The sequence below is a fragment of the Salvelinus alpinus genome, chromosome 22 (assembly GCF_045679555.1).
Source record: "Salvelinus alpinus chromosome 22, SLU_Salpinus.1, whole genome shotgun sequence".
In the NCBI taxonomy this organism is placed as follows: domain Eukaryota; kingdom Metazoa; phylum Chordata; class Actinopteri; order Salmoniformes; family Salmonidae; genus Salvelinus; species Salvelinus alpinus.
In genome coordinates this window covers 20,510,994-20,525,491 of record NC_092107.1, presented here as the reverse complement: position 1 = coordinate 20,525,491, position 14,498 = coordinate 20,510,994, and the positions used below count along the sequence as shown (strand labels likewise).

Sequence of the window (14,498 nt, the reverse complement as noted above, 5' to 3'; positions counted from 1 at the left end):
TGTGTGTGTGTGTGTGTGTGTGTGTGTGTGTGTGTGTGTGTGTGTGTGTGTGTGTGTGTGTGTGTGTGTGTGTGAATGGGGGTGGATTGTAAACACCACAGGTAAAATAGTGGACTGAAGAAAACTCCGATAGACAGAGGGATGTCTTACTCTTCTCTAATCCGGTGTGTGTGCGCACGCGCGTGTCTCGGCACTGCTCTCCACATCCACACACCCCCCCCCCGCCTCCCCACCTCTTCTTTACCGCTCCTCTATGCTGTCATCCATTGTTCTAGCACTTTCTTCTCCGCACCTTCTTTATCTAACATCTCCCCGACCTTCAACTCCTCACTTTCCATGCTCTTTTCCTCTACCATGCTAGAGTTCCATCCTCCCGTTCTCTTCCTCCTGTATCTGTTTTCTGTCTTGTTTCCTGTTCTCCTGAATGTCTGGTCAGTCTAAGACCCACCAACCTATTTATTCAATGCCCATGTTCTCTGTCCTCCCTCACCTCGGATCACACACGCATGGGCGAAAGCACGCACGCACAGACACGCACGCACAGACACACACGCACAGACACACACGCACAGACACACACGCTCGCGCGCCCTCAGCGTCTACACTCCAGTGCACCTTCCCCTCACTTCATCCTTCCCTCCCCACTCCTGAATGTTTTTTTTCCGACCTCTAATTAACTACCCTCTACACATTTTTATACCCGCTCCCTTTCCCCTCCATCCTGCCATCATTCTTCTACATGTAATTTACTCTCCGCTCACGCACTGTCTTTTAACTTATATTCCGCCCTCTTTTCTTCCATCTAAACTCACCTTTCGTCGTCCACCTCTCTCTCCCTCCCTCCCTCCCTCCCTCCCTCCCTCCCTCCCTCCCTCCCTCCCTCCCTCCCTCCCTCGCTCCACTCATCCCCTCGGCGGTGGGCCCTTAGAGCAGAGGCGTGACTGCACATCCATCCAGCCCTTTAGGAGGACACCCGGCCCACAATGCACGGCGGGGTGATTTGCATGGCAGCCACTGGTGTTTCGGAGAGAGGGAGAGAGGACGGATGGAGAAAGGGGGGACATGGGTCTGAATTATTCATTGCTGATCTGCACCAAAGACAGAATGAGCGAAATAATTTAAGTATCTTTGTAAATCCTAAATTGTAAGATATCTGCTGTTTGTCCCTGTCTTCTGTACAGGCCCTTTTGTAGCCAGATGTAGTAGTCTATACAGTACCCTCTCTGTCTCTCTGTGTGTCTCTATGTCTGTGTGTCTCTCTCTGTGTTGCTGCTCTTTTAAGGTGCTGAATTCCGAATGGTTCACCCCACTCTGTCGTATCATGCGAGCATACTGTACCTGGGCCGGTGTCCACAAACGTCTCAGAGTAGGAGTGCTGATCGAGGATCTGTTTATGTAATCTTATTCATTATGATCTAAAAGGCAAAACTGATCCTAGATCTGCACTCCTACTCTCAGACGCTTCGTGGATATGGGACCAGTCCTATTAAATCTATGATCTGGGAAAGAGGAAAAAACGCTAGCCACCTCCCGGCCCTTAAGGGCCTGGCAGAGTTGGAAGAGTGCTCCGTAGATGTGGGTAGCACGGGTTCCTCGAGGTAGCCTAGCTTGGCATATCACATCATTGCTGCTTTGCAGGGCTGGCACAATTACCGTATAACCGTGTAAACAATGGTTATGGATGAAGACCGTCATGACAATAAAATAACCGTCATAACCGTATTAAAATATATATATATATACCGGTTTGAGTGGGTCAAGAACTGCAACGCTGCTGGGGTTTCCACGCTCAACAGTTTCCCACGTGTTAAGAATAGTCCACCAGCCAAAGGACATCCAGCCGACTTGACACAACTGTGGGAAGCATTGGAGTCAACATGTACCAGCATCCCTGTGGAACGCTTTCGACACCTTGTAGTCCACGCCCCGATGAATTGAGGCTGTTCTGAGGGCAAAACTAGGTGCACCTCAATATTAGGAAGGTGTTGCAAATTTTTGTACAAAAAAAACTCAGTGTGTGTATGTACAGTGGGGAGAACAAGTATTTGATACACTGCCGATTTTGCAGGTTTTCCTACTTACAAAGCATGTAGAGGTCTGTCATTTTTATCATAGGTACACTTCAACTGTGAGAGACGGAATCTAAAACAAAAATCCAGAAAATCACATTGTATGATTTTTAAGTAATTCATTTGCATTTTATTGCATGACATAAGTATTTGATCACCTACCAACCAGTAAGAATTCCGGCTCTCACAGACCTGTTAGTTTTTCTTTAAGAAGCCCTCCTGTTCTCCACTCATTACCTGTATTAACTGCACCTGTTTGAACTCGTTACCTGTATAAAAGACACCTGTCCACACACTCAATCAAACAGACTCCAACCTCTCCACAATGGCCAAGACCAGAGAGCTGTGTAAGGACATCAGGGATAAATTGTAGACCTGTACAAGGCTGGGATGGGCTACAGGACAATAGCCAAGCAGCTTGGTGAGAAGGCAACAACTGTTGGCACAATTATTAGAAAATGGAAGAAGTTCAAGATGACGGTCAATCACCCTCGGTCTGGGGCTCCATGCAAGATCTCACCTCGTGGGGCATCAATGATCATGAGGAATGTGAGGGATCAGCCCAGAACTACACGGCAGGACCTGGTCAATGACCTGAAGAGAGCTGGGACCACAGTCTCAAAGAAAACCATTAGTAACACACTACGCCGTCATGGATTAAAATCCTGCAGCGCACGCAAGGTCCCCCTGCTCAAGCCAGCGCATGTCCAGGCCCGTCTGAAGTTTGCCAATGACCATCTGGATGATCCAGAGGAGGAATGGGAGAAGGTCATGTGGTCTGATGAGACAAAAATAGAGCTTTTTGCTCTAAACTCCACTCGCCGTGTTTGGAGGAATAGAAGGATGAGTACAACCCCAAGAACACCATCCCAACCGTGAAGCATGGAGGTGGAAACATCATTCTTTGGGGATGCTTTTCTGCAAAGGGGACAGGACGACTGCACCGTATTGAAGGGAGGATGGATGGGGCCATGTATCGCGAGATCTTGACCAACAACCTCCTTCCCTCAGTAAGAGCATTGAAGATGGGTCGTGGCTGGGTCTTCCAGCATGACAACGACCCGAAACACACAGCCAGGGCAACTAAGGAGTGGCTCCGTAAGAAGCATCTCAAGGTCCTGGAGTGGCCTAGCCAGTCTCCAGACCTGAACCCAATAGAAAATCTTTGGAAGGAGCCGAAAGTCCGTATTGCCCAGCGACAGCCCCGAAACCTGAAGGATCTGGAGAAGGTCTGTATGGAGGAGTGGGCCAAAATCCCTGCTGCAGTGTGTGCAAACCTGGTCAAGAACTACAGGAAACGTATGATCTCTGTAATTGCAAACTAAGGTTTCTGTACCAAATATTCAGTTCTGCTTTTCTGATGTATCAAATACTTATGTCATGCAATAAAATGCAAATTAATTAATTAAAAATCATACAATGTGATTTTCTGGATTTTTGTTTTAGATTCCTTCTCTCACAGTTGAAGTGTACCTATGATAAAAATTACAGACCTCTACATGCTTTGTAAGTAGGAAAACCTGCAAAATTGTCAGTGTATCAAATACTTGTTCTCCCCACTGTATATGTATTTATGGATGTCCTTTGGCTGGTGGACTATTCTTAACACGTGGGAAACTGTTGAGCGTGGAAACCCCAGCAGCATTGCAGTTCTTGACCCACTCAAACCGGTGCGCCTGGCAACTACTACCATACCCCGTTCAAAGGCACTTCAATATTTTGTCTTGCTCATTCACCCTCTGAATGGCACACATACACAATCCACGTCTCAATTTTCTCAAGGCCTAAAAAGATTTATTGAACTCGTCTCCTCCCCTTCTACTCTGATTGAAGTTGATTTAACAATATGGATGCTACCATGATTACGGATAATCCTGAATGAATCGTGAATAATGATGAGCGAGAAAGTTACAGAAAAGTTTGTGGTCGTACAAGAAGGGCCGCACACTGTTAAAGCTCCCAATTCACCGCGACATCTCACTGAGAAAGTTACAGACGCACAAATATCATACCCCCCCCCAAAAATGCTAACCTCTCCTGCTACTGTAATGTTAGTATGTCTTATGGGTATGATATTTGTGTGTCTGTAACTTTCTCACTCATCATTATTCACTATTCATTCAGGATTATCCGTAGTCATGGTAACATCCACATTACTGTAGAATTGTTAATAAACATATTATATTCTTATTTACAATAAAACGGACTCCGAAAGGACACAACACATTATTTACTATTAATTTCCATTGGGCACAAAATAATCTGAAACACAACCAAGACAAACAGCAAAACAGCATCCAACTAATGTGTTTAGTCACAAGCTTGATGTAGTCATTGCATGCTAGGAATATGAGACCAAATACTTCACTTTTTACTACTTTAATACACATACATTGACTCCGAAATGTATTCAGACCCCTTGACTTTTTCCACATTTTGTTACATTACAGCCTTATTCTAAAACTGAATAAATAGTTTTTTTCCTCTCATCAATCTACACACAATACCCACAATGACAAAGCAAAAACTGTTTTTTAGAAATTTTTCCATATTTATTACAGTTTAAAGCTGTAATATCACAATTACATAAGTATTCAGACCCTTTACTCAGTACTTTGTTGAAGCACCTTTTGCAGCGATTATTTTCTCCAGAGACGTCTCCAGAGATGTTCGATCGGGTTCAAGTCTGGGCGCTGGCTGGGCAACTCAAGGATATTCAGAGTCTTGTCCCGAAGCCACTCTTGCGTTGTCTTGGCTGTGTACTTAGGGGCGTTGTCCTGTTGGAAGGTGAACCTTCGCCCCAGTCTGTGGTTCTGAGCGTTCTGGAGCAGGTTTTCATCAAGGATCTCTCTGTACTTTGCTCCGTTCATCTTTCCCTCGATCCTGTCTAGTCTCCAAGTCCCTGCCGCTGAAAAACATCCCTACAGCATGATGCTGCCACCACCATGCATCACCGGTACCAGGTTTCCTCCAGACATGACGCTTGGCATTCAGGCCAGAGAATCAAGTTTCTCATATCCTGAATGTCCTTTAGGTGACTTTTGGCAAACTCCAAGCGGGCTGTTGTGTACCTTTTACTGAGGAGTGGCTTACGTCTGGCCACTATCATAAAGGCCTGATTGATAGAGTGCTGCAGAGATGGTTGTCCTTCTGGAAGGTTCTCCCATCTCCACAGAGGAGCTCTGTCAGAGTGACCATTGGGTTCTTAGTCACCTCCCTGACCAAGGCTCTTCTCCCCCGATTGCTCAGTTTGGCCGGGCGGCCAGCTCTAGGATGAGTCTTGTTGGTTCCAATCTTCTTCCACTTAAAAATGATGGAAGCCACTGTGTTCTTGGGTTCCCTCAATGCTGCAGACATTTTTTGGTACCCTTCCCAAGATCTGTGCCTCGACACAATCCTGTCTCAGAGCTCTACGGACAATTCTTTCGACCTCATGGCTTGGTTTTTGCTCTGACATGCACTGTCAACTGAGGTACCTTATATAGACAGGTGTGTGCCTTTCCAAATCATGTCGAATCAATTGAATTTACCACAGGAGGACTCCAATGAAGTTGGAGAAACATTTCAAGGAAACCTGTTTTCGCTTTGTGTGTAGATCGATGGGGGAAATGTTTAGGCTGTAACGCAACAAAATGTCAAAAACGTCAAGGGATATGAATACATTCCGAATGAACTGTATAAGTGAATTTGTCCCAAAAGCTTTTGGTGTCCTAAAATGTGGGGACTATGTACAAAAAGTGCTGTAATTTCTAAACAGTTCACCCGATATGGATGAAAATATCCTCAAATTAAACCTCAAATTAAAGTAGTCTGCACTTTAACCTCATAGTCACTGTTGGATTTAAAATACAAACTTTTTGAGTATAGAGTCAAAAGATGAAAAAATGCTTCACTGTCCCAATAATTATTGAGCACATGGGATACATGTACAGTACCAGTCAAATGTTTGGACACATCTACTCTTTCCAGGGTTTTTCTTAATTTTTACTATTTTCTACATTGTAGAATAATAGTGAAGACCTCAAAACTATGAAGTAACACATGTGGAATCATGTAATAACCAAAAACCAAAAAAAAGTGTTATATTTTGGGATGTGAGCACTCAGTTTGTTTTTCGTGAGGTTGAGTCTGTTTCAGCGGTAACATGGTCTCTTAACAATGTGAGGAAACTTTGCTGCTCCTTGCTGAAATGTAGAATGTTCATTCAAAGGATGTTAACCGATGTGGCGCCTGTTTTTCTTGCAATGTCAGTTGAGTCTAATCAACAAATCACAGCACATAGTGATGGGTACACTTCCTGCTTTTACTTCCTGCTTTGCTCCTATGGCCAAAGATGGTGGATAAATGAAGACTCTGTTTACCATAAAAAAGATAATGGTCAGTACCGGTGTCCTTAAGGTTCTGGCTCTCCAGTGCAATAGCAGCTTTGTGTGGTCTACTTTGTTCATTGACTGTAATATAACCAGAAAAAATGCTCTGTCCATCTTCTGCAATCGGTACACTCGCAATGGTAGCCAGTCCACCTATTATGCCATCATTGACTAGAATGAAAACGCCTGTTCTATTCATTCTATTTATATGGCGGCACATGCGGTCAGGAGCAGAGGAGAGGAGAAAATGTTTGTCAGGATTTATTTAATTGGATTATTATTTAAATTTCAAAAAAAAAAATGCTATTCGAACTGTTATTACGGTGACCACGGTCATTTGGCTGGCCAATTTACCATCATCCAAAATTCCGTGACCATCACAGCCCAACTGCTGTATGGCCTTTATGGACGTTTCTGAAGTGAGTCAAAAATGACCTTGTTCTTCACACTGTGAGGTTGCCAGGTTGTATTTGTTCATTTCATCAGTAGGACTACTGCGAGCTGCTACATGTTCTTGGCTAGCTCTTTTGGGTGTTTCACGTCAGATTGCCACTTTGTGACAAATCAATTTGAATCAGAACTACATACGTAGATAAAACTGAATTGATTGAACCTTGTTGTCTCTCTTTGTCGTCCACAGAAATCCTTCTCCTTGGTGTTAGAGGCTCTGGACCATGACAACGACACATCAGAATCAGGTAAGGCTGGAAAGAGAATTTCCTGTGTGTGTGTGTGTGTGTGTGTGTGTGTGTGTGTGTGTGTGTGTGTGTGTGTGTGTGTGTGTGTGTGTGTGTGTGTGTGTGTGTGTGTGTGTGTGTGTGTGTGTGTGTGTGTGTGTGTGTGTGTGTGTGTGTGTGTGTGTGTGAGAGCGAATCAGTGAAAGAGACAGACAGACTAAATTGCCTTATTTCTTTGAGCACAGCCAGACTCTCATACTTTCCCACACACGTTAAAAGCAAAATAAGCAGTGACACAGACAGGGAGGGAGGGAGAGGGACATGTGGCCCCTCCCCCTTCCTGTTTGTGACCCAGGGCTATGGTTCCCCCCTGTCCTCACTGGGTCCCCTTGCTGTCTTGAGAAGGAGGCACAGCCAGTATGTGTGTCTGTTTTGAATGTGTATCAGTTTGCACTTGCAGTGTAGGAAATGTGTTTGCCTTTGTGGTTGTGCGTACAGGGTGGATGTTGATAGTGTGTGTGTGTGTGTGTGCGTGTGCGCGTGCGTCTGCATGTGCTTCTAGTTGTGCCTGTAGGTGTGCTGGTGTGTGTGTGTCAGTGTTACAGTGTAAGGGTCTCCCAGTCAGACCTCTTAATTTCACACTCCGCTTCTTGTTTCTGCTCATAATCAGAGATAGGGAATGTGAGCAGCGTTCTCTAAAAACAGACAGATATAGACGACACACACACACACACAAAAATCAACACTTCAATACTCATTACATACACACTAAGACACACAAACACAAAGATGCGACTGTCCTTCCTCATTCCTCTCGTTCCCCAGCCTTTCCCGTTCATCCTCTCCCCCTGTCTCCCTTGTTCCTCTGCCCCCTCCTGCCCAGTAAAAGTCTGCAGACAGACTCAGCCAAAAGATGAGTGGAGAGATAATGAGAGACTGGGAACCAAACCCCAGAACTCTTCCTCCTTCTCTCTCTCTTTTTTCCCCTTCCCTCCATCTCTCTTTCCCTCTGCCCTCCACAGCTCTCGTCGTACGTCTTGTTTGCGCCATCCCTCGTTCTCCTGAGCTCCTGAAATATTCTCTCTTTTTACCACATTGGGTTTAAAGCCTCTCTCCTGGCTCCCGGCTTAGCTCAGCTAAATAAATAAAAAACAGACATCCTAGAGGAGTCGGGGCCAACTTACAGGCCCACAGCTCTAATCAGGATGGATTACAACACTGTAATGGAGCTGTCTAACACAGAGCCACAGAGTCCTTGGACAGAGACGGAGAACATAGTGACAACGCTGTAAAACATTAATGACCTTCATCGACTCTCCAGAATGGAGCTAGTTGTGTTCCCCCCGGTGATTTTCTCCCTCTTTTTTTTATGTGAGCAATACGTTTTCGTTGGATCACACGAAAGGCAATACAATCAATAAAAAACAATACAACCTCCCCCACTTTTTTGAACAACCAATCGCACCCCACTTTCTCTCTGTCCCTCTCTCTTTCTCTCACTTTCTCTCTCTCTCTCTCTCTCTCTCTCTCTCTCTCTCTCTCTCTTTCTCTCTCTCTCTCTCTCTCTCTCTCTCTCTCTCTCTCTCTCTCTCTCTCTCTCTCTCTCTCTCTCTCTCTCTCTCTCTCTCTCTCTCTCTCTCTCTCTCTCTCTCTCTCTCTCTCTCTCTCTCTCTCTCTCTCTCTCTCTCTCTCTCTCTCTCTCTCTCTCTCTCTCTCTCTCTCTCTCTCTCTCTCTCTCTCTCTTTGTCTTTCTCACCCTACCCTATTTAATGTGTGTTTGGAGACAGGTATGAAAGGTGCTTGTGTGTTGATCTATTGACTGAGATCGGGATCATTGATTTGTAGGCCCAGGTGATTTGAGAGAATCCCCCCCCCCACACACACACACACACACACACACACATACACACACACACACACACACACACACACACACACACACACACACACACACACACACACACACACACACACACACACACACACACACACACACACACACACACACACACACACACACACACACACACACACACACCGTCAAGGGCAAACACTTCAGATCCAATACAGAGCAGTGGGACACAATCACAAGGGATTAGAGATTAGATGCCCGCTGGCATGGTCCTTGTCCTTGTGGGCTCTCGCCCATTGAGACCTCTCTCTCCGTCTGTCCCTGTCTTAACTGTGCCCAACTCACCACAACGGAACAGTCATACTGTACACTCTCTCACACACTCCGTCTCTGACTCTGTCTCTCTGGTGGAGCACTTTTACTGTGGGCGTTGAAGTGAGCTGTTGGACTCATCAGAGGCGTCAAAGTAAGGGAAGGAACATGTGCTGCTGTAGCTGCAAGTTCAAGAGCTTTAACAAAACACACGCACACACACACACGGCCGCACGTGTGGAGAATGGGGGGGGGTGTAGCTGGGATAACAACACCCTTAGTGTCCGCTGTGTTCCCTCTCCCCTTCCAACCCCCCAGCCAATATGTGCCCCTGTTTTCATTCTTTTGTTTCAAACCCAGATGATCTCATCCCTCCATCAGGACTTTTGCTATGTGTGTTATTAGCTCTCCCTCCCTGTCTCTCTCTCTCTCCTCCCCTCTCTCTCTAATGCTCTCTCTCTCTCTCCCACTCACTTACAGACCCCCCCTTTCTCTCTGTCTCTATCTCTTGCTCCATCTCCCCGTCTCTTAAATACACATTCACACAGTACACTGTTTCGCCACTCACATTCTCTGCCTCGCTCTCTCGTATACACACATTCTCTCTCTCTCTCGTACTCACGCACGCATGCACACACAAACATCTCCCTCTCACACACACACTCGCACACATGCACACACACACACATTCTCTCTCCTTTTCTCACACACACGCAAACGCACGCACGCACGCACGCGCACGCACACACACACACACACACACAGTGCTTTGTGTGGGTTAATACCCTGTCAGGGGGGATTATAACTGAGGTGGAGATGACAGCCTCTCTGGGAAATCCCCCTGGGGTCAGCAGCTCTCTCACCATGTCACCACCCAAACTCTGTGCCTCTCCTACCCATCTGTGCCCTCTCTACCCTCTGTACCCTCTGCACTCTCACCCTGTCCCCTGTCTGCCACCTCTGCCCTCACCCTGTCCTCTCCTCCTTATCAGCAGCTCTCACAACATGTCACCACCGTGCAGGGTGGAGCAAGACTCTGTCCCTTCTCGTTCTCTCTCTTTCAGGGCAGCCACACCGACCCTGTGCCCTTTAGCTGCTCTCTTTACCTAAACGCTGTCTCTCTGTCTCTTCTCTACTGTCTTTCTCTCAGGGCAAATCTAACTCTCTCTCTCTCTCTCTCTCTCTCTCTGTCTGTCTCTTCTCTACTGTCTTTCTCTCAGGGCAAATCTAACTCTCTCTCTCTCTCTGTCTCTTCTCTACTGTCTTTCTCTCAGGGCAAATCTAACTCTCTCTCTCTCTCTCTCTCTCTCTCTCTCTCTGTCTGTCTCTTCTCTACTGTCTTTCTCTCAGGGCAAATCTAACTCTCTCTCTCTCTCTGTCTCTTCTCTACTGTCTTTCTCTCAGGGCAAATCTACTCTCTCTCTCTCTCTCTCTCTCTCTCTGTCTGTCTCTTCTCTACTGTCTTTCTCTCAGGGCAAATCTAACTCTCTCTCTCTCTCTGTCTCTTCTCTACTGTCTTTCTCTCAGGGCAAATCTAACTCTCTCTCTCTCTGTCTGTCTCTTCTCTACTGTCTTTCTCTCAGGGCAAATCTAACTCTCTCTCTCTCTGTCTGTCTCTTCTCTACTGTCTTTCTCTCAGGGCAAATCTAACTCTCTCTCTTTATCCCTGTGTCTCCTCTCTCTATATATATATCCCTCTCTCTCTCTCTCTCTCTCTCTCTCTCTCTCTCTCTCTGTCTCTCTCTCCTTCAGGTCAGGCTGGTCTGATCGAGCGTGTCCTCCTGTCCTCCATGTTGAATCCTGGCGAGCAGTGGCAGACGTACCGTCACCACGGGCGCGCACTCAGCCTGGAGTACCGTCTGCGGTACCGCTGTGACTCCAACTACTACGGCCCCTTCTGCAACAAGCTCTGCCGGCCCCGGGACGACTTCTTCGGACACTTTGACTGTGACGTCAGTGGCATCAAGGTCTGCAAGGAGGGCTGGACCGGACCGGAGTGTCGAGAAGGTGAGCGAGGGCTACCTGGTGCTGGACACGGGTTGGTTTTGTGTCTGATATTCTGTTGGACTTCCAGGAGTGAAGAGGACCTTCAGCAGCTCTTAGAGGACAGTGGAAGTTGATAGAAAACGCTTCTTTATTGAGGAAACCAACGCTTTTCGGGCTTAGCTTGCATTAGGGACTTGGTGTTATAGACTACAGACATATTAGGGTCAGCACAAATGATTGGATGGAATCCAAGTGATGGCTCCTCCTTGCTCGTGACTCGTGGCTCTTTGTATGTCAATTCCTATTCTTAGTATGTTATGCCAAGGTAATAACCATCAAGCCTGGAAAATCCCCTTAGAACCTCAAATCTCCTGACAGTTTTTTCAAAGTCACTTTATGATTCCGGCTTGTGAGTCATCATTAAAGGCGACCTCACACTCTGACCTGAAGCGGCAGTGTTGCTGAGGTGAGACTAAATCAAGGAAATGATGGCGGAAACCATGGAGGATACGAGCCTGGAGTAATGACATCCTGTGGCCCTCCCTCCCGCTACCGCCCTCCTCTGGCTCATCTCACTTCCTCCTCAGCAGGGCGCTGATTGGACTGGAGAGACACAGGAAGGGAGACATCATTTGTCGAGAGTCGTTAGAGACGTAGAGGGTGGAGAGCACTGAACATTACCATAAATGGAACGACCCCACCCGGCGTCGATGAGGCTGTGTACTGTTCTGTGTGCTGTGTTTCTCTGACGACAGTGTTGTTCTGTACTCTTGGTCGGTACGTAGGGACTGTGTTGATTTGGCGTCTGTCGTGTCTATAGGTCCCCAGTGTCCGTGGACTGTCTCTGACCTGACAGACGGTGATGTAATGTCGTGTGTGTGTGTGTTGTGTTACAGCGGTGTGCAGACAGGGGTGTCACCAGATCCATGGCTCCTGCGCTGTGCCTGGAGAATGCAAGTGAGTCTGCACCACCTTGCTGTCGAAAAATAACGTTTGTTCTCAAAGACTTCCATGTATCTTACCATGTAGCCCCCCCCCCCCCCCCCCCCTCTGTGTTTGTAGGTGTCACTATGGCTATGAGGGTGCTCTGTGTGACCGGTGTATGACGTTCCCAGGCTGCGTCTATGGCAGCTGCGTTGAACCCTGGCAGTGTGTGTGTGACGTCAACTGGGGAGGCCTGCTGTGTGACAAAGGTCAGTTTTGTGTTTGTGTCCATGTAGGACTAACTTTGGAACAAAGAAGAGTAGACTATCGATCAGAAGAAAGTCATGCTTTGAGAGTGCTTGTGCATCGGTCTGTTTTCGACTGTGTGTGAGTAAATGGGTGACATTCCCGAAACATTGTACAAACATTTCCCCAATGTTGCCCTCCTGTGCCCCAGTGTGGGAACCTCCGGGAGCCACATGAGCCACATGAGGGGCCAGCAGCTGAGCATTGTGAGGGGAAAGGCGATAGCCTTGGGTAAAGTGAATGTGAGCTGGGCTGGGTTGGGTCCTGCTTAGCTAGGTGGGGTACTGAGCCTCTTCCTGTCCCTCCATTCAGGTCGTCTGTGAAGAGGCTCAGTCACAAAGAGAGCTGAACACGGCAGAGAGAGGGATCTTTAGAAAGTAGGGCTTTATTCTGGCTGCCTTCTTCCGTGCACAGGGCCCACGCCCGGGCCCCAGGCAGGCAGCCACTCGCCAGTACCACACTGACGTGGATTCACTCACTCTGGGGGGGGGGGGGGGGGGGTTTGTGGTTTATATAAAACTTTATCAGTTATGTTGTGTATCTAATGAGGACGCCTCAGTGTCAACTGCCGCAGAACGCTTTGTTGCGTGTGTGTTTGCGCTAATGTAGTTCTGAGACCAGACGGATCGAGGACACGGGAAAAGATAAAGGGTGGAGATTAATCCTTTTCTTTTGTTCTCCCTCTTCCTCCCACGTTCCCTCTCCGTCACTTTTTCAAACTGCCCTCCACTCTACCTATTCTCACTCCCCCCCCCCCCCCACCCCCCTTGCCATCTCCCCCATCTCCATTTACCTCTCAGATCTGAACTACTGCGGTACCCACCAGCCCTGTAAGAACGGGGGCACCTGTTCCAACACAGAGCCTAACGAGTACCAGTGTGAGTGCCAAGAGGGCTTCCGCGGGCGCAACTGTGATATCGGTGAGTTCATTACTGCTGCAGTATTTCTGCATAGAATCTTGACAATAATACCAGCGTGAATGAACTTCTAGCACATGGGCAGTTAGTGACCAGATTCATGACTGAATTTGCCTTGTTCTGAGTTTGACTTCTCTCTCTCTCTCCTTCTCCCGTCCCCCGTCTCTCCCGCTCTCCTGCCGTTCCTCAGTGGAGCATGCGTGCCTCTCCTCCCCCTGTGTGAACGGGGCCACCTGTGAGGAGGACCTGTCGGGTTTCAGCTGTGTCTGTGCGGACAACTGGACCGGACACACCTGCGCAGACGGTAATTAGCGCCAATCAGCACGGCTGAGATTACCCGTGATTGGAGCCGAAACCAGTGCCAAGATTCTAATCAGTGTCCATTATGAGACTAATTTACACAGAACACAAGCAACACAGTAATCAGATACAGATAGAAGTCATTACACCACTGGCACAAACACATTAGCGACATGGAGTCGGCCATGTCCCCCCCCCCCCACCCCCCCCCAGTTGTTATGTGTGTCAGAGAAAGAGAGTGTTCTTACATAAATAGCCCACAAAAAGCAATCGGCACAGTCACATGCACCCGTTACCCATTCTGTGAGACTCGTATGCGCGTGTCCCTGTCCGTGTCTCTTCAAAACAGGTAGAGCTTGCTAAGCTGTGCAGGTTAAACATGGGGTGTGTTTGGGGTATATGAGGGCCCGAGGGGATGTATTTTGATCTTTGCCGATTAGCCGATTAGCTAACAGGCTTAAGCATTTAAGTTAAGATGAGTGCTTGGTCTTTAGTTAGAATACCAATCACCCTTGTCTACCCTCCCCCTTCTTCCCACAAGTTAACAGGGGCCCACACAGCTTGGAGAATGTTCCACTTCACCATTACGGGGGGGGGGGGGAGGGGGCATTGAGGTCACAAGTGTTTAGGTGGATTACAGGGTCACAATCAAAAGATCTAGTGATCTCACGTGTGTGTGTGTGTTAGTTTGTTTGTTTGTGTGCGCGTGTGCACGGCGCAGACACAGCGTAACGTAATATATATAATATATCATAAGAATAATAATCAAATATTTGCCATTTAGC

At 47.4% G+C, this 14,498-nt stretch overlaps 1 protein-coding gene across 1 annotated transcript in view; it reads left to right on the top strand.

Annotated features, from left to right (window-relative positions):
* The window catches only part of LOC139549213 (protein jagged-1b-like), a 68,556-nt gene that overhangs the window by 31,808 nt on the left and 22,250 nt on the right, over window positions 1–14,498 (top strand). Inside the window, exons 3-8 of the mRNA XM_071359436.1 lie at window positions 7,080–7,137; window positions 11,033–11,287; window positions 12,163–12,223; window positions 12,329–12,459; window positions 13,297–13,416; window positions 13,604–13,717. Coding sequence (XP_071215537.1) covers window positions 7,080–7,137; window positions 11,033–11,287; window positions 12,163–12,223; window positions 12,329–12,459; window positions 13,297–13,416; window positions 13,604–13,717 — 739 coding nt within the window. The remainder of the gene's footprint in view (window positions 1–7,079; window positions 7,138–11,032; window positions 11,288–12,162; window positions 12,224–12,328; window positions 12,460–13,296; window positions 13,417–13,603; window positions 13,718–14,498) is intronic.